General features: G+C 42.4%; 1 protein-coding gene across 7 annotated transcripts in view; it reads right to left on the minus strand.

Moving 5' to 3' along the window:
• The window catches only part of MGAT5 (alpha-1,6-mannosylglycoprotein 6-beta-N-acetylglucosaminyltransferase), a 398,273-nt gene that overhangs the window by 155,450 nt on the left and 222,289 nt on the right, over positions 1-20,534 (minus strand). For 6 of the 7 annotated variants that reach the window (XM_061439539.1, XM_061439514.1, XM_061439503.1 and 3 more), the window contains 3 exons: positions 20,045-20,121; positions 19,078-19,167; positions 2,272-2,343 (listed from right to left, as the gene is read on the minus strand). In XM_061439539.1, the coding sequence (XP_061295523.1) occupies positions 2,272-2,343; positions 19,078-19,167; positions 20,045-20,121 (239 nt within the window). The remainder of the gene's footprint in view (positions 1-2,271; positions 2,344-19,077; positions 19,168-20,044; positions 20,122-20,534) is intronic. The other variant, XM_061439540.1, reaches the window with a different exon arrangement.

Consider the following 20,534-nt stretch of genomic DNA (forward strand, 5'->3'; position numbering starts at 1 on the left):
CAAAAGTTTATTATTTTCTATAAGGAATTTAAAAGCCAGGAATATCACTTTACTATTATAACTGAATAACATTTTGAATTCAGGCCAGAATAACTTAAAAGTTATAAAGAGTATTTTTCTACAATAGCTGGATATAATCAGTGATTGAAAGAACAGGGGGAAATAATAACATTAGTATTTTTTTCATATAACATCTAAAGAAAGCATGCTGAATCCATCTTTCAGCAGTCACCATAATTGATTCTAAACACTCATCTGACCATGCCATGACTCAATTATGTCCCAAGAATCCCATGGTCTAAGTGAGGCTCAGCAAACTCTGGCTCTTTGACCAAATCTTTCTCGGTTCAGTTCAGTTGCTCAGTTGTGTCTGACTCTTTGCGACCCCATGGACTGCAGCACGTCAGGCTTCCCTATCCAACACCGACTCCTGGAGCCTACTCAAACTCATATCCATTGCGTCATGTGATGCCATCCAACCATCTCATCCTCTGTCGTCCCCTTCTCCTCCCGCCTTCTATCTTTCCCAGGATCAGGGTCTTTTGCAATGAGTCGGTTGTTCGCATCAGATGGCCAGAGTATTTGGAGTTGCAGCTTCAGCATCAGTCCTTCCAATGAATATTCAGGACTGATTTCCTTTAGGATTGACTAGTTGGATCTCCTTGCAGTCCAAGGGACTCTCAAGAGTCTTCTCCAACACCACAGTTCAAAAGCATCACTTCTTCAGTGCTCAGCTTTCTTTATAGTCCAACTCTCACATCCACACATGACTACTGGAAAAACCATAGCATTGACTAAACGGACCTTTGTTGGTAGAGTAACGTCTCTGCTTTTTAACATGCTGTCTAGGTTGGTCATAGCTTTTCTTCCAAGGAGGAAGCGTCTTAATGTCATGGCCGCAGTCACCATTTGCAGTGATTCTGGAGCCCAAGAAAATAAAGTCTGTCACTGTTTCCATTGTTTCCCCATCTATTTGTCATGAAGTGATGGGACCTGATGCCATGATCTTAGTTTTTTGAATGTTGAGTTTTACGCCAACTTTTTCACTCTCCTCTTTTACTTTGATCAAGAGGCTGTGTACTTCTTCTTTGCTTTCCACCATAAGGGTGGTGTCATCTGGGTATCTGAGGTTATTGATATTTCTCCCGGCAATCTTGGTTCCAGCTTGTGCTTCATCCAGTTCAGCACTCCGCGTGATGTACTCTGCATAAAAGTTAAAAAAGCAGGGTGACAGGATACAGCCTTGACGTACTCCTTTTCCTATCTGGAACCAGTCTGTTATTCCATGTCCAATTCTAATGGTTGCTTCTTGACCTGCATACAGATTTCTTAGGAGGCAGGTCAGGTGCCCTGGTATTCCCATCTCTTTAAGAATTATCCACAGTTTGTTGTGATCCACACAGTCAAAGGCTTTGGTGTAGTCAATAAAGCAAAAGTAGATGTTTTTCTGGAACTCTCTTGCTTTTTTGATGATCTTCCTCATTGCCTGTTTTTCTACATAGTTTTGTGAGAACACAGCCACGCCCACTCATTTACATATGGTGAGGGCTGCCCTGGGCTACAAGGTCAGAATTGAGTAGATGTAACAGACACTTCCATATGGCCTACAAAGAGGAAAGTATTTACTATCTGGCCTTTCACAGAAAAAGTCTGCTGACCCCTAAGGAAAAGAATAAGGACTTGAGTTTTTAATATGAAGCTTTTCACAGCCCCTACCTACCTTTCCCATCTCTTCTTCATTCCAGCTCATTCAGACCCCTATAGCCTTGTCCCAGGCTCTTCTCCTGAAAATGCCAGGCTCTTGTATGCGCACCTTTTTACCTCACATCAGAGACATCTTTCTCTCCTTGACTTGGTATAAATCCATTCATCACTTCACATTCAACTCCAAGGTCATTTTCTCTTTACATCTCTCCTGACCCACGCAGGCTGTGATGGCCACTTCCTCATTAATTTCCATGGGCCTGTGTTTCAGTGTTGACAAGGGTGCAGTCACCATTTACAACCCCACCTTCATTACCAGATCACTGGGCACCTCCAAGTCTGGTACCAGGTCTTATTGACTTAGGAACCCTCAGAGAACTGCTCAGTAAATAAACATAATGCTAACGGGTTGATGCAGCCACTCAAATTTCCACAGGGCTGGGGACAGAAGTTCTTCAGTTTACTATTATTTCAGATTACAGCTGGCATCTCGAGAAGACTCTACATGTATCACTTGGCAGCAGCCCCAAGTCACAAGCCAGGTAAGAGGTTTCCAAAACCACTTACCAATGAATTACGATCAGCTTCTTCATAGGGATTTTTCACTCTCCAAGGTAAATGGGGACACCAATTTTCAACCTGAAAAACAGGAACCAGAGACACTGAGTATGCCGGTTCATTTGCAAAGGAATTAACATCTGTGCCAAGCCGGAGCACAGTGTCTTGTACACAGAAAGTGGGTTAAGTGGGTTATTATCAGACTCCCACACTCTTAGCTAGCAACCCAGAGAGGTCTGCTCTCAGATGCAACAATAACCAGTCAAGGTCCCAAGGAGCCTATGATTACACTGTACATCCATCCTTCAAAAACTTCCTAATGACTAATTCCTTAATCATTTAATCTTCATAATTCTATGCAGAAGGAGAGGGGGGCTCTTATGGTAGAAAGTTAAAAGATTTGAACACTGCCACCAGGGGATAGGAATGCAAAGGTGCTTCTGTGCCATTTATTTAGCAAAAGGACAGGAATGATTTGTTATTTGCTCTGGTGTGTCTGGAAAGGTAACAGCAAGTCATCTGATGCACAGAACTCCATCATTTATCTCCAAATTAGGAAGGCAACTGAGAGTTTAAGGCTAACGGATCAAGGCTTCTCCTCATTTTGTGGCTGTTCACTTCATACTATCGCAAGGAACAGGGTGATAAAACCTATTGGAAAGAGATGAGGAAAGAAAAAAATCCTTCAGCAATCTTGTGAGAGCCATTGTGGAAGACTGATTGTTCTGTCAATGCACCAGAGTTTAGAGAGCAGGAGAGGAGAAAAGAGAAAGCAGAAGTACCAAATTTTACAGGAATGACTTCAAAAAAGGTTACCAAAGAAAATTAAGGCAGATTTACACTTTCTAGTAACTGAAGAATACACTGACTGATATTGATGTCTGACCTCTTTGCCAAAACTGGCCATATAATTCCAAGGTAGCATATCACCCATTCACTAATATGAGATTATTAAAGCTGGCTAGTAAAATGAAAAGGAAATGAAAATAATGTTTCTATGGCCAGGTGGACCCATAAAAATGAACAGAGCCAGAGGGTGGGGGGCATCCTTGGAGGACCATGAAGAAGGCAGGGATGTAAGTGAGTTAGACTTTCAGGTCAGCAATGCAGAGTCAGACAAGCTAGTTAGCCCCCCAGCTCTGGGCAAGTTTTCAAAGAAAGCAGTTTCACTACTCTAGAAATAAAGCAAGGTGATTTTGACTAGGACCCAAAATAATTGGGCAATTTGCATAAAGCCCTCTGCTGCTGCAAGTGATCTGAAAGCAATATGCAGAGGGCAGCTAAGTTTGGGGGTGGGTGGAATTCCCGGATAGGAAAAGTATCATATTCTCTTTGCTTTTTGTGGAGTGAAATTAGACCTGACCAGCTTTGTGAATGGCTTCAGAGACCCAAAAGGACTCCTCATAAGAAAGGTTGCAATGGTTTTTACTCATAAGAAAATACCAACTTGCCTGAAATGCCTATGTCTAAAAACTGAGCGCTTATACAGCAGCATCACCATGAAAGGCAAAAATCACAAAGGAAAAGCACTCTATAAGTGAGAAAAGTGAGGAAGAACCAGCAGAAAAGAAGCCTCCAAGAGGACGAAGCTGGTCCCAGCAGCACTGTACACATCTGTGCCTTGTATGCTTAGGCTGGACTGAATTATTTAATTCAAATTAAATTTTTGTAAATGGACTCAGTAAGACAGTGCTTTAAAACATATTTATACCATGAAGGATTCAAATAGATTGCTGACCTGACTGGGAGACCTTCCACTGCACACAAAAGCACGAGGGTGAGCAAGCAGGGCACAGATTCATAGTCAATCCCATATTAAATAAATAACAAAATGCACACAGCAGCATGTCAGAATAAAAAATGTCCTCATGAAGAGCATGATAGGGAGAGATGAGACACGACTATGAATAAAGAAAATCAAGCAAAAGGAGACACATTAGTGAGATCAGATAAAGAAGAGTACATTCACTCCTCTGCCCTTCGAAGAATCTTCCAAAATTTACTCTGATGAAAATACAGTCCAAGGTGATCTTCTAAAGTATGACTTCCCTACAGAATACTCAAGACTTTAATTCCTCTTTGAAACTGATCATTTATCTCAGTTCTTCTTACTCTAAATCACTGGATAATACCATGTGAGATTTCAAGGGCATCTCAGAAAGTATGGGAAATGGAGTCAGTGTATTCTGAATTTAGCAAGAAATCTTACCATTACATACACACTCATAATAGAGGAAAAATCAATTCTGAATATCCTGACACAGAATGAAGACAGTGGGTTTTCAGGGTGGCTGTTTTTGTACACAGTGATAAGCTAACTGGTTAACAAAATAATTAAATTATACCTAAATCAATTACTCCATGGGGAGTGGAGGAAAAACAAACAAACAAACACATTTCTTTCTGAAATCTCAGTGGATTACCAGGACTGGAAGAAAGCCAGCACTGGCAGTAACTCCACGTATTGAAACAAAACAGCCCTCAAATGAGCAACATTTTCCTAAATAAGAACATCATTGACAACACAGGGAAAATCTTGTTCAGGGATCGTAATTCAACTTTCTCATCCCTAACTGTTTTGTCCAATCTACCCTGGCTCCCTATATGAGTCTAACCACCCAGCATATGATTCTATCTAAGAAAGTTGGACCCCAGGGAGAGGCCCCTGTCTTCCTGATCTTCTACTTCAACTCATTCTCATCATCTTAGTGTTCTTCTGGCTCTCAGAACCCTAGGGCCCTATTTCTGCCTGTGGTCACCTACTGGCTTGGCTACAATTTTCCAACTGCAAACTTAGAGCTCTCTCTGGGATAAGATCTGTGGTGCTGGACCCTCCCACTGCCTACCCCCACCTCTACCCAGCTCCTGCAAGCTGGCAAGTCCTCTGTCAAGCCCTCTGCCAGGGAAGGGACTGGGCAGCCTTAAAATCTCCCACAAATCACTGTAGTGAGTCTAAGAACTGAAAATCATCTGAGTTCATGGCAACACCCATGCAACAATCAATAGAGGAGCAGAACCATGACTATAATAACCTTTGATTTGAAGGTGAAACTTCTACGGAACTAATCTTTTTAGTGCACTAGCCCAAGGCTACGAAATAAAGAGGCAAGGGAGGAGAGGGTGAGATGTATGGAAAGAGTAACAAGGCAATTTACATTACTATATGCAATAATAGCCAACGGGAATTTGGTGTATGGCTCAGGAAACTCAAACAGGGGCTCTGTATCAGTCTAGAGCGGTGGAATGGGGTCGGAGATGGGAGGGAGGTTCAAAAGGGAGGGGATATATGTATACCTATGGCTGATTCATGTTAATAACAAAATTCTGTAAAGCAATTATCCTTCAATTAAAAAAATATATATATGAAGAGGAAAAAGAAGAAGGCAATGGCAACCCACTCCAGTACTCTTGCCTGGAAAATCCCATGGACAGAGGAGCCTGGTGGGCTGCAGTCCATGGGGTCGTGAAGAGTCAGAGATGACTGAGCGACTTCACTTTCACTTTTCACTTTCATGCATTGGAGAAGGAAATGGCAACCCACTCCAGTGTTCTTGCCTGGAGAATCCCAGGGACAGTGGAGCCTGATGGGCTGCCGTCTATGGGGTCGCGCAGAGTGGGGCATGACTGACGCGACTTAGTAGTAGTGGCATGAAGAGGAAATAGAACCAGAAAAGACCAGCCAGGCTAGACCTTTGGAACAGGAAGGCATCTCCCAGAGAGAGGGCACAAAGAATCACTTTTCTTGAGCAAGGAGATCTAAAATTAACCAGTTTTATTTTTGACATTCCCCCTTCCAATGATTTAAACTTCTTTGATCCGAGAGAAGGTTTTGCAGCTTCATCAACGTAGAACGTAAATCAAAGCAAAGTTTCTAAAAAGACATCAGGTAGGTCATACTTACTTTCAAGCTCTTTCAGATGGACAATTCTTACATTTAAGAAAAGAGAAACTACCAACAGAGATGCCTACAGCTCGAATTGGATTTTAAAGAGGGAAAAGAAATAATAAAATTACAGCAAGAATGAGTAGGAGATTTAATGTATATCTACGTGTACGTCTGCAGAACTAGACTTAATCTCTGCAGTAATATTCTGTTCTTTTGGAAAAAATAATAATCAGGCTCTGATATGGCCTCTGCTCTTATGGATAATGTGAAGGGTTTTGCTTTTAATGAATCACTGACATACCGAATTTCATCCATATTTTTCCAAGAGTTAAGTGTGGTCAAAAAGTAAATACGCAAAATGCGTAAGAAAAGTCTAAGATTACCTCTAGAGGTTGATGTCTTGGACGCTTAGGATTCTCTTCTTTATGTAAATTTTCATATTTTTTTTTTTTTTACAAAGAACATTTATTGAGTAATTTTTAAAGGCATTACATTATATAAGCATACAATCATTGACTGAAGGTTTACAGTTCAGTGCATCTGGGAAAAAAACAAACTTGACTGCATCCCATCATATAATCCCCTGAAGTGCCCTACAAGGTGGGTACCATGCCCAGATTACACGTGAGGAAAGCAAGACTTGAAGGTGCTGAGAACTTGCAGAGGTCCACTCACCAGTGACTTCCCTGGTGGCTCAGATGGTAAAAGAGTTTGCCGACAATGCGAGAGACCCAGGTTGGATCCATGGGTCGGGAAGATCCTCTGGAGAAGGAAATGGCAACCCACTCCAGTACTCTTGCCTGGGAAATTCCATGGATGGAGGAGCCTGGTAGGCTAGGTAGGCTACAGTCCATGGGGTCACAAAGAGTCGGAGACGGCTGAGCGACTTCACTTTCACTTTTCACTCACTAGTGAGTGGCAGGGCTGGGTGATGACTGAGATCCCCTCCCTGAACCAGGACATGAAGTGTCAGAGACACTTTAAAGGGCAGGGACAAGAGGGCTGCTGAATCTGGAATCCACCAAAATAGAATATATGTCCAACTCCACAAACATCTAGGGGTATAACCTTAAACCATCTGACTTTCAAGTTTTCTCATCTACAACATAAAGGTGCCGGCTTAGGTACTCTATAACAATTCTATTATCTATGAGACCTAAAAAATATAGAGACACCACCATGTGGGTTACCTATCAAAATGACACAATTGATTACATTCATTAGATAAACTGATGATACACACATGTATATGCATACACATATTTGTTGTACTGATAACCTATCTAATGTACTCATTAAAGAACATGCTTTAAAAAAAAATTTAAAAGAAAGATCTCTTTACCCCACTCCATGCTCCTCCCAGGCCTACTCTCCTTTTCTAAAAATTCAAAAAGGAAATGCACATGGTAAAAGATGTCTCCACATGTGAGCGTTTCCACTACCTGGCCCCATCCTCTCCATCAAATACCTGAGCTGATGAATATTTTGGCCAAGTGGCTTGTTAGGAAAGGCTGTGCCTGGGGAAACAGGTAGATGACAGAGAAGAACAAGAAAAACGACAGTGCACCAAGAGCCAAGCGCTAGGAAAAGCACTTCACTCACATTGTGTCCTCTGGTTTCCACGTAATCACATGGGCAAGGTCGCCCATCATGACAGATGAAGACACGGGTGCAGGGCGGCCCCATGGCTGGGGATGGAAGTGCCATCTGTCCTGTCCAGGGCCGGCACTTAGCAGCGAAACCAGACATGTGGTTCCTGCAGTCCCACAAGCACAGTCCAGCCTCCAATATCAGAGTAGGACTGCCTAGATCTTCTCCACAAAATCCTTCAGAAAGGGTTCACTCCACTCCCAATGCGGGGGCTGCTGGAAAGGCCATGACAGTGATGACAACTTGCTGCCTGCAGCCTTCTTCCCTGCTGTCTGTTCTGTGCAGCAGAGGTGATCATTTCAAAGCCTAAACTGGATTACATCCTACAGTAACTCAGACCCTCCAGGGGCTTCTCCTTACCCTTAGAATAAAACCCAGAATTTACCCTCCTGCCCTGCAAACAAGAACCTCCTTCCATATCCAAACACCCGCCAGGTTCATTCCTGCCTCTGGAGGGTTGCCGGACTTGTGAGAAGAGGGGAAAAGATGCTCAGTTAAATTCGAATTTCAGACAAAGGATGATTTTTCTCTTGAGTAAGTGGCATGCAGTATTTGTCATATGTGAAAGTGAAAGTGTAGTCACTTAGTGTCTGACTCTTTGTGACCCTGTGGACTATAGCCCACCAGACTCCTCTGTCCATGGAATTCTCCAGGCAAGGATACTGGAGTGGGTAGCCAGTCCCTTCTCCAGGGCATCTTTCCGACCCAGGGATCAAACCTGGGTCTCCCGTATCGTGGGCAATTTTTTTTTATCATCTAAGCCACCAGGGAACCGCCATTTATCACATACTCACAGTTCAATAAATAAAACACTCTACCTGAAATTCATGATCATTAGTCATCCTGTATTTTACCTGGTAACCCCACACCTCAGGCTTCGGCATCCACGCTCTTTCTACCTGAAACACTCTTCCTCTCAGAGCGCGCATGCCTCCCTCTCTTCCCTCCTACACACTATGCTCCAACTTTTCCTGAGAAGCCTTCCATGATCTGCTTACCTGGCCACTCTACCTCCTTACTCTGCTTTTCCTTGGCACAAAAACCACATGCAGAAATTATCTGACCTACGGGATGGCTACTGTCTGCTGCCCCAACGAATGTAAGCTCCTTAAGGACTTCAGTTGGCCTGCTCAGTGCTCTTTCCTCAATCCGGAGAACAGGGCCTGGCACACAACAGGTCCTCAATCATTACTTGTTACATACTGAATGAAAAAATGGGTGACTTGAGTGCTATAGATATTCATTATAAGGATACTCTTTTCCTTTTAAGTGGCACAATGTATGTTCATCATTGTATTAGAATCTTTCAACAACACCCTGAGGCAAGCATGGCAGGCTTTACCTTGAGGAAATGTTCTAGGCCACACAGGTAGGAGCTGAATCCAGACAGACATTTTTTTTTTTTTTCATGGAAAGGCATTTTAAACATAGCAGTGTATACATATCAAACCCCAACTCCCAAGCTATCCATGAATTTTCTGCAATATGCAGTGCTGCCCCCGACCACGCGGGGGAAGGCAGGAATATCAGAAACAGAAAGTATGGAATCAATCATGTGCAAGAGAGCCGAGGGCTGGGAAGACCTGAGATAGGACTACTCAGGATATTAGGGAAGGATAGGACTTCAAGAGAAACTGCTGTGAGTTTTCAACACACCCCAAACCAGTGGGGTTCTAATGAGAGGATGTCAGAGTTTCAAACTGCTGCTGCTGCTGCTAAGTCACTTCAGTCGTGTCCGACTCTGTGTGACCCCACTGACAGCAGCCCACCAGGCTCCCCCGACTCTGGGATTCTCCAGGCAAGAACACTGGAGTGGGTTGCCATTTCCTTCTCCAATGCATGAAAGTGAAAAGTGAAAGTGTCCGACTCTTTGCAACCCCATGGACTGCAGCCCACCAGGCTCCTCCATCCATGGGATTTTCCAGGCAAGAGTACTGGAGTGGGGTGCCATTGCCTTCTCCTGAGTTTCAAAAATTCATCCCAAATCTCTGTGGGAAGAGACCTGTCAATTTCCTTTAAACAGGAGAGGCAACAAATTCTTCTTCTGTCATGAACTATTCAGATAATAGAGAGATGCTTCTTACACTGCACACAGGCAAACTCGGCCCCTCTGGGCCTGCATTCACACTGAGGACACTAGAGCCACAGTCACCCAGCTGATAAAAGTGGTCACATTCCAGCCACCAAGGACAGAGCTCCTCTTTTGTGGCAGTGTGCAATTTAGCCTTAAGTGTAGATCCAGGCAAATAACGCTGAGTGACAATAAGAAAGGGCTTCCCAGGTGGCGCTGGTAGTAATGAACCCACCTGCCAATGCAGGTAGATGGAAGAGACGCAGGTTTGATCCCTGGGTCGGGAAGATCCTCTGGAGAACAGCATGGCAACACACTCAAGTATTCTTGCCTGGACAGAGGAGCCTGGCGGGCTACAGTCCATAGGGTGGCAAAGAACACACAGGACTGAAGCGACTGAACACACACACATGCAAAACAGCTCTTCTTTTGCAGTAGTACGCGATTTTGCCTGAAGCATACATTTAGGCAAATAATGCTGAGTGACAATAAGAATAAAAGCTGGGCCAGAAAACTGTGCCTTCTAATATAATTGGCTAATTCCATCTAACAGTCTAACCTGATCCTCTGCATTCCCCTATAGATAAAGTATTAAAGAGCATTATATTAAAACTGCTAATAAGTGCTCAAAATGCCCTTGCTTCATGTCTCAAACTTAATGTTTTTAGCAGAATTTAATCTTACAATTTTACAAAAGCAATTCTTCAAGATTAGAAAGTTGATAGCTGGTGAAGTCACCCACTTAGAACAAAGAGACAAAAAAGCTATCAACTACTTCAAAAAATGCTTTAAATAGTCATTCATTCAATAAATATGTGTGTCAGGCACTATTATTCCTGTAAACAAAACAGACAAAAATCTCTCTGGAGATGACTTTTCATATACCTTTTCTTAATGCTGGATGTTGATGGTCACCCCAAGACCTTCGCACTGACTGTTCCCCAAACCTGTTAAATACCTGTATCAGACTTCTGAACCTCTTCCTTTCTCACTTCCTTCAATATGGTGCTCACACGTCCTCCTCCCATTTTTTCACTAGGGCATTTTCTGAACATGCTATCTAAAACCGACACCATCACTCCTCATGAGCATTTTGAGTTCCATCTGTTTTATTTCTCTCCACAGCTCTACTGTAATCTAAAAGATATATATTTTACTTTTTGTTGCCCGTCCCCTCCTATAAAACATAACCTTAAGAAGTGTTTGCCTTTTGGCTCGCTGTCATATGCCCAGCATCCAGAAAATCCTAGTAGCAATGAATTTCCCTTGTACCCAGACTATGGATTGTCTTATTTCCCAGTAAGAGGAACCAAGGGGACTTACAGAAAACACCCAGGGTTATGTCAAAAGGCCTCAGAAGACAATATGCATTGGCTCCCACTGGTCAAAGAAGGAGTAATATGAGAACTAGAAAGAAAATAATTGGAATGGATCAAACATATCAAATATAGTTCATTCAAAGCCTTGATTGAAACAAGGTGCTGATTGAAACAACAAGCATTAAAACAAGCAACCAACCAAACTACTGGTCACCAGTGGAAGATGGCAGGAAATCAACAGAGAAATCAAGGTTTCCTTTATGAACTGTTCCTCAGGGTAACCAAATACCAGATGAGGACTCATTTCTCTATATAGAGTATTCCTGATATATTACGAACGAATCCTGATGAATCCAGGCAGTAATTATCGATGGCTGCTGATATCACAAAAAGAGAAAAAGCTAGGCATTTATGTGTCTCCTGCACATTTAATATCATCCATGAAACAATTTTGAAAAAAATATTAAGCCTGACTCTGATCAAGCCTCAGATCTACTATCAATTTACAGGAAATACAGGGTTGGGGAAGTAGGTTATCCAACAACATGGGGATACAGTCATAAAAACTCAGAGTACAACAAACTCTTCTAAGAGTACAGAGTACAACAACAGCTTCTAAGGCAAGTAAAGTTTTGTCAGTGAAAAATTACAAGGGGCACCAACAGTTGTAATTTATGGTTATTGCTTGAAACTCCATTCAAATAATAAACTTCAGGTTACAAAATGGTCTACAAAATGTGAATAGTAATCTGATATTCGAAGATATTATGGAATTCTGTGATTTTAAAAATACGGAACAGTTTTAGTAGTTTTAAAAAAGAGCCTCTTTTAAAGGTATGTGGTGAAACATTCACAGATGATGGGATTTGGGGGATTTGCTTCAAAATAACTATCTGGGAGAAGTGTCAATGAATGAGATTGGCCACAAACTGACACTTATTGAATCTGTGTCCCAGACATACAGAATTTCCTAATATCTGTTTCTTTTACATAGGTTTGACATTTTCCACATTAAAAAAAGTTTAAAACATAAAACTTTACAAATGTCTTACTGGTATATAATATGAATGATCAGAGACAATGTTTAAAAGTTTGTAAAAACACAAATTGGAGATGACTGCATCAAAGCCCCCATCTGCCACATGTTTCTAAAGAGCAAACAGGTAATGGTTTGGGGTTTGGCAAGTCCCTTTTAATTTCTGGAAGGTGGAGGTCAGAGTAAGAAATCTCAATCTAAATGTTGTAGTTTTGGAAAATAATAATAATTTTAAAAGAGAAACAAAAAAGATATAAAACTAAATGTTGAGTATGTGAAACTGACAAACAGGAGTGGTCATAAAAGAACGAACTCAGAAGGAGGTAGAGGTTGAGGGAAATTGAGAGATCATTTAAGCTGACGACAAATACTGTTTGGTAAAATCAGGATTGTTTTAAAAAAGTGGTTTCTAAAGATGTCTTAGAATTCAGGTAATAAAAGCCACAAAAAACACACAGATAAAGAAGATAAAATAAAGGCTGAATTCAAGAACTGAAAAGAACAAGATCATAAATCTCTGCCACCTCCTGTGTTGCCAAAATATATTATCTCACAGAAAGAGAATTTCCTGTGTCAAATGGCTAAACATTTAAAAGGTGTGTGTGGGTAATCTCAGGCAACAGTCTAGTGGTATTTTTAAAGTACTCCCTGACCTGTCCCAAGATGTTAGTTATATTTTCTCATTCAGGTTTTCTCCTGCAACCTGAACAGTCTATTCTTTACCACGGCCCACTTTGACAAATTAGTCTGTGAGACACCATTTCCAAGATATCTTTAGCAGCCAACATAGTCCATAAATCCAAATCATTGTACTGGTTATTAGGATTTCATTTCATGCTCACATTCACAAACATTTAAGCTTTCAACCTTTGCTGTTGGGCATTAATCTTGGCATTAATCAACGGATTAAGTACGCTGAATTTAAACTCAAGGTTAATAGCACGCTCAGCCAATATTAGTTTTACATATTGCCAAGGGAGAACAGGAAGACACAGAGAGCTTTATGTCTGTTTTTTTCTGAAACATAAGAAACAGACTGATGAGTAAGGCATGAAATTGCTTCTTTTCTTCCTTTATGAGGGACTCACACATACCGGTGGGTGTGCACACAGACACAGACACACACACAGACACATACAGTCACTCACTCAACCAGTCCAAATGGCATTTGAAGCAACAGCTTGTACACATCCTAAGATCTAGCAATCAATCACTGAGCAATTGAATGGCAACATAAGTCCTTAAAAAAATAGTACAAACAAATTAAGAAGTCTGGCAGGGTGTGATGGTTGCTAGTTGCTATAATAATTGTGTAGACAGCAAGAACGTGTGGGCATCAAATATATCAGCACCATCTATCAATATAATATCAATAGGGGTAAAGACATTTATTCTCAATTGTGTAAAAGCTGATAGCAGTAAAAGGCTCTGCGGAGGGCTAAGTTAATAATACCTGAAACAATGACATTCAGAGTAATTACTTGATAGGCTCTTGTCTCTAACGGGAGTAGTTACGTGGCTCACAAAAACAGATACAGAAAATGAACTGCCCGATGATCTGGAAATGCAAGCTGGTTAACGGACACGAATCATTCATTTGCTCCCACCTGAGTACTTGGTTTTCATGAGTTGTATCTTCAGGAGAATTGGTGCTGTTTTGGTGGGGGAGGGGGCTAGTAAATCATTAAAATTATGAGTATTTGAAAACTAGCAATGAAGACTGATTAATGGAAACCAGCTAACTTAGAGCTGTATGTCAAACACAGGTGGATTTGAGAATAGAACTGAACGCAAAGGCAACGATGACAAATGACTTCATTTGAGCTCAGCTTTCATTCGATGTGAAAGGGCAACAGTAATGGTGAGTGCAGAGGGACTAAGCAACTAAACCTCTCGGAGCCTCTAAGATGCAGCTCTCAGAGCTGGGGAGAGGTTGGAACTGCACTGTGCGTTGGAGGTGTCCGGGACACACAGGCTCACTCATGCTTCATTCTTCTTTCTGCCTGCCACCCGGGAAGGGCAATGCTGAGACTTTTAGCACCACACCCAGGCCCTAACACAGCGTCAGACACAGTACAAGCATCTGTGGGGATGACGAAGGGTAAACACTGATGGCTTTACCTTCTGAGAGTCCCCGTAGAGGCTGGTAGACTACTAGTTGGTGAGGGGAAGAGTAGAAGTTTCAGGGGAAGAAAAATGCAGGAAAAGTGCCGTCTTCTAAGACTGGTCTGAATCTAAATGCCTCAATTCAACTAGTGACTGACTATGGGAGATATTTTACTTCATGTCCTCTTTCATATTTGTCAAAGCTCTGAAGTTAAACGTACATGGAAACAAGAACTGGCTCTTCTTCAATTTTTGTTGTTGTTCAGTCCCTAAGTCAAGTCTGACTCTTTGCAACCCCATGGACTGCAACACACCAGGTTCCCCTGCTCTTCACTACCTCCCAGAGTTTGCTCAGATTCATGTCCATTGAGTCGGTGATGCTAATCATCTCATCTCCTGCTCTTCAATAAGGATTAAGAAAAGAATCAAAGTCACCAGTGTATTCACTGATGAAGTGAAAAAAATCAAATGAAGATGTCTGTCAATCACCTTCCCAACTGCAAGAGTAAGCTGGCATACGATACAGGTTAAATGAAGTAACAAAAGAAGGAAAGTGTGAAGAAAGAGGAAAAAAAATAGACAAAAACAGCACCACAAAGCCATAGATGTTGTCCAGGATTTATAGACTACTAGAACAGAATTAACAGGGTTTAGGAATCATCTCTAATAATTTTATTTTAACAATGGCAGGAGTGCACTGCAGCTACACACATCCAGTTCATGATTTTAATGTGAACAAGCATCACATCCTGAGAAAGGAAGCCAAGGAGAACTATATTCTTCTATATTACTAGAAGTCTGCTGCTAAGTTGCTTCAGTTGTGTCCGACTCCGTGCCACCCCATGACGGCAGCCCACCAGGCTCCCCCGTCCCTGGGATTCTCCAGGCAAGAACACTGGAGTGGGTTGCCATTTCCTTCTCCGACTAGAAGTCTAGGGATCTAGAATTAAATGAGATTGGTGAATGAGAACCAGAAATTCATTCTAATTCTAAAAGGAAATCAAGGTCCCAACAGAAAATGTCCCGGGCTATATGACACTCCACAACTGTACTCAAATAATGGCAACATCAAAAATCTATCGTGCACAGACATAGAAAACAAACTTATGGTTACCAAAGGGGAAAGGTGTGTGTGGGGGAGGGATAAATTAGGAATTTTGGAGGAACACACACACACTATTTTATATATAAAATAGATAAGCCACAAGGACCTACTATATATCACAGAGAATTATACTCAACATTTTGTAATTATATAGGAAAAGGGGGCTTCCCAGCTGGCGCTAGTGGTAAAGAAACCACCTGCCAGTGCAGGAGACAGAAGAGATGCAAGTTCGATCCCTGGGTTGGGAAGATCCCCTGGAGGAGGGCATGGCAAACAACTCCAGTACTCTTGCCTGGAGTATCCCATGGACAGAGGAGCCTGGCGGGCTACAGTCCATAGGGTCGCAAAGAGTCGGTCACAACTGAAGCAACTTAGCACGTATTTGGGAAAAGAATTTGAAAAAGAATATATATATATATATATATATATATATATATATATTTTATATATATACACACACATAGACCTGAAACTAAGACAACATTGTAAATCAGCCATAGTTCAATAAAAAAACTAAATACCCTCCTCGAAAGTAAAGTAAAAAAAAAAAAAAAACTTACTATGAAAGCATCAGTTAAAATAATTATCATTTATCAGGCTCTACTCTAAGCATGGTCCCATATAGACTCAGGAATCCACAAGGTAGATTCTTTAAAAACAAAATTAAAACTTTTATATTATAAAGGAAGAATCTGAGGCACAAAGAGAGCAACTTTTCCAAGAGCACAGAGTTTAGCAAGCATCAAAAACAGAAGCTGAAGTCAAGTGTGAGGCTCTAAGACAGTACTATTGAAAGGCTCATATTGATTACATTTTCTTCTCTTACAGGGTATCTATTAAGACGCTTCGAAAAAAGAAAAAATATTTTCTTTGAGTGCCCGAGTTTCAAGATAATTTTCACATTAAAATTTTGAAGAAGTTCCTAGTTGTTTCCCAGGACCCCTTCCTGGCTCAATTTACCTGTATCCATGCTTTCTCTTCTATTAGACTTTAAAGATAATGAATGCATAGCATGGTGCCAAGCAAATGAATTCTCAGTAACTGTTGACAATCAATGAACATAACAGATGTTCAGTAAGTGCTCACTGAACTGAGTTCAGTGGAACAAAAAGAAAAGTCTGATCATTTGCATAAGAAAAGAGTAGAATAGGCAGAATAGGCAAACGAAGCACCATTCCATGTCCAGGAAGGAGAAAAAAAAAGGTTAAAGGTTCTGAAACAAGACACCCAGGCTCCAACGTCAAGTCTACATGATCTATCACATGTTTATACAGCCCAGTCTATCCCACACTCCTCTCAATTTACCTCCACAGAGGTTCCCTCTTCTCTCATCTTAGCTACATCCTTCCTTCCCTTCTGGTAGTGGTAGGGTGGCTGTTTCAAAGGAAGGGAACCAGGTCATATGTAATCGCGGTCCTCTTCATCTGAATTCTCCCGCACCTCCCCAGCTCTGGCTCAGGAAATGAAGACCCAGGCTGGAGCGGGCACCTCAAATCCTCTTCCTCTCTCTTCACTTCAGCAGTCCTCCCCAAGATGCAAACGGTTAGGGAGGCATGAAATTAGCTCAGTTTGTCAATCAGGGAGCCCAGTTAGACTGTGGCTAAATTCTATCAAATGGAAATGGGAAAAAATTTTTTGAAAATTGAACTAAATGAGGGACTTTTCCTTAGGGCAGGAAAGGTGCCTTTAGCTGACTTCTCACTGGAGTGAAGGTTCACCCATAGCCCCAGGCCTTATTCCTCTGGAGAAGAAAGTGAGGAGGCGGGCCCCAGGCCACCCAAGCGTGAAACGCACTCAAGTACACACTACAGAATCAACTTGTCAGCAGCCTGCTAGTAAGGTACATCACACACCCAAGTCTCAGAGCTTTTTCATTTCCAAGAGGTATTTTAACTATCATTTACTCTGACGGTTCCCATGATGGCCCTGGGGTGGCCATGGAGCAACCGCATCCAAAAAAAAAAAAAAGGTCTGACTCTTACAGAGGAAGCCAAGAGGGACAAATCCCACAGATTCCAGGGCCACATGCCCTAGAGCAATGCTGGTTTGGCTTCCATCCCCCATCATCTTAGGCCACAGAGGAGAGACACCTGAACCCCACAAGGAAAAGTATGGCAAAAACATTTCATTTAGCCTCAGAATTGAGGGATTCTCCTCTCTGCACGGGATCACCAGGGAGATGTTATTAAGTACTGGATAAACAACAACAGTACCAAAACTAGGGAGATGGAAGCCAAGAGCCTGCCCAGTGCACAACCTTGAAAATTAGCCAGCATCTGTTCCACAAGCTCTGAGGGCTACTGCCACTGCCCATAAGGGATGGGGGATAGAGCCAATGGAGTTTTCATTCCCTGCTCAGTTCTCTCCTGTAGCTGGCTCTGAATAAAGTCTTAACCCCACCCCACTCCATCAACCTTTCTAAAGGTGAAATGAATCACTGAAGCACGTAACAGATTCCATGTGGTCTGTAAAAATGCCCTATGACTCTTAAAAAACAAGCTTCTATTTAAATTCAAGGGTACAAATGAAAATGAAGTTTAGATAAAAAGGTGGAAAAAAGGGAGAAAGTTAATAATTCAGTCTGTAAGTACAATAAATAGCAAACTCAGCCAAGAAGCATATGAAAAGATGCTGAACATCATTAATCAGTAAGGAAATACAACCAGCGATACAATGAGTGAGATACTCCCTCATACCCATTCACATGACCATTAGAAAAGAAAAAATAGAAAATAACAAGTGTTGGTAAGAATGTGGAGAAGTTAGAAGCTGGTGCACTGTTGGTGGGAATGTAAAATGGCACAGCTGCTATGGAAAAGAGTCTGGTGGTTCCTCAAAACATTAAAAATAGAATTCCCATATGATCCAGCAACTCTGTTTCTGGATATATACCCAAAAGAATTGAAATCAGGGTCTCAAAGAGTTATATGTACACTCATGCTCACCGCAGTACCATTCACAACTGATGGAAGATGGAGGCAACCCAAGTGTCCAGTGACAGATGAATGGGTAACAATATGCAGTCTGTATACATAATGGAATATTATTCAGTCTCAAAAAGGAAGGGCATTCTGACACCTGCTATAACATGGATGAACCTTGAGTACACTATACTAAGTGCGATCAGCAGATCGCAAAAGACAAATACTGCATATTTCACTTATAGGAGTACTTGGAGTAATCAGAATCTGAGGCAGACACAGCAGAATGGTGGTTGCTGAGGCTGGAAGAAGGAGGAGGCTCTGGAGTCACAGTTTGATAGGAACAGTTTCAGGTTGGCAAGATGAAGCGTTCTGGAGATGGATGGATGGTGGCGATGGTCACACAGCAACATGAATGTACTTAATGACACTGAACTGTACGCTTTACGATTAAGCTGGTACATTTTGTTATGTGTATTTTATTACATTTTTTTTAATTGGTAAAAAAAAAAATTAGTGAACTCAGACTATTTTTTTCCTCAAGGGGGGAAAAAAAATCATGCTACTTGGGGACAGAGGAGAGCAATGAAAAAGGAAATCATAAACTGTTGACATAAAAACAATATACATTTTTAAGCTTTTCAAGTTCCAGGCTTAGCTACGGAACAGACCAACCACACACATCGACTCCACCCCCCGAAAGACACAAGAAGCCTCTCACCTCACTGAGGTAAATAAAAAAAGAGCAGGTGGACCCATCCACTCCGTATTCTGCGTAGCAGGGATCCGAGCGCCACATATTTTTCATCCACTGAAACAACCAGAGGAGGAAGAGCACTGGTGAGCAGCCATTCACTGAGCGGGCACGTCTGCCTAGAGGCTGTGAGATTCCTCCAGCAGTAAAGCCCAGGAGCGCTGGTGGGGAGGGATGTTTTCTCAAGAGCAAGTGCCTCATAGACCCTGGCATGAGAGTGCCCTCCCGGAGACCTACAGTCGCACCAGCCCCAGCACGGAGCCTGGAAAACAGCACGGGAATCAAGGCAGGAGCACAGTGTGCACTTAAATCCCATACGGGAGCCATTTAAAATGCTCTGGGGCTCGTCTCGCCATCCTAAGTGATGTCTGAACAGAAAACTTTTCTCTGAAAGCTACTGAGCAGGGAGTGGTCTCCCCAAGGTTTGGCCACATAAATGCAGTGAAAAACAAACAAACAAACGTTAAGAGTCAGAGTGGCCAACAGCGTCTGGGCACTCAACTGCACACGCAAATGTGACATTTAAATAACAATCTGGAGACCTCACAGCTGAGGCCTGGGGACTTGGGAGAAGGGAGCTGGACACTAAATCATGGAAGCCCCTTGTCTTTGGCTCTTGAAGGATCACCCGCTGGAGGATGGGAAAGAGGGAAACGCAATTTCAGACACAGCAGGTGCCTGCAATGCCCCAGCTCTTTCAGTCTGACCAGTTAGTCACTGTTGACTAATCCCATGGAGCTGGCATAAGCAGGGAACGGTTGTCACGGCCACAGCCCCAAACTGGCAGGGCTGATACACCCCCTACATGACTTCCTTAAAGAGGACTCGATCACCCATCTGCATCGCTGGGGAGGAGAGGAGAGGGAAGGGGAAGCCAGGGGCTGTCAGTGCAGGTCGAGGAGGAGGAGGTAAATGGATATCACTCTTGACTTACTTTGATTTTCCCCTCGCAATGGGGGTAGCCATCCATAGGAGGCAATACACATTTTTCTTGAGCTCCATTAATGATATCTGAAAAAGAGGGAAAAGAACAAAGGATACCATCAAGTTCATGGCAAGTGCGGGGCAGAAAGAGAAACAGAAAAGAGAGGTCTATCCTGGGAGCCACGTTGGCTCTGACCCCTCCAGCTGGTGATATGCTGACTGGTCTGCAGTGAGGACTTGACCCAACCACAGCCAGTCTCCAGGGTGGTTGGAGACCTGTGACGGGTGAGGCCAAGTCTGAAAGGAAGAGTCAGGCCAACCATAGTGAATACTTAGAAACTTGCAACTGTGAAACCGAGAAAACAAACAAGTGGGCGGGGGCTGAGGGGCGCAGGAAAAGAAGCCAGGAGATTAGGAGGGTCCCTGGGTCAAGCGAGGCTGGGCCACGAGGACAAACTGAGGCCACGAGCAGCTTTATGAACATGTGTGCTTGTCACTTA

The sequence above is a fragment of the Bos javanicus genome, chromosome 2 (genome assembly GCF_032452875.1).
Source record: "Bos javanicus breed banteng chromosome 2, ARS-OSU_banteng_1.0, whole genome shotgun sequence".
NCBI classification, from domain to species: domain Eukaryota; kingdom Metazoa; phylum Chordata; class Mammalia; order Artiodactyla; family Bovidae; genus Bos; species Bos javanicus.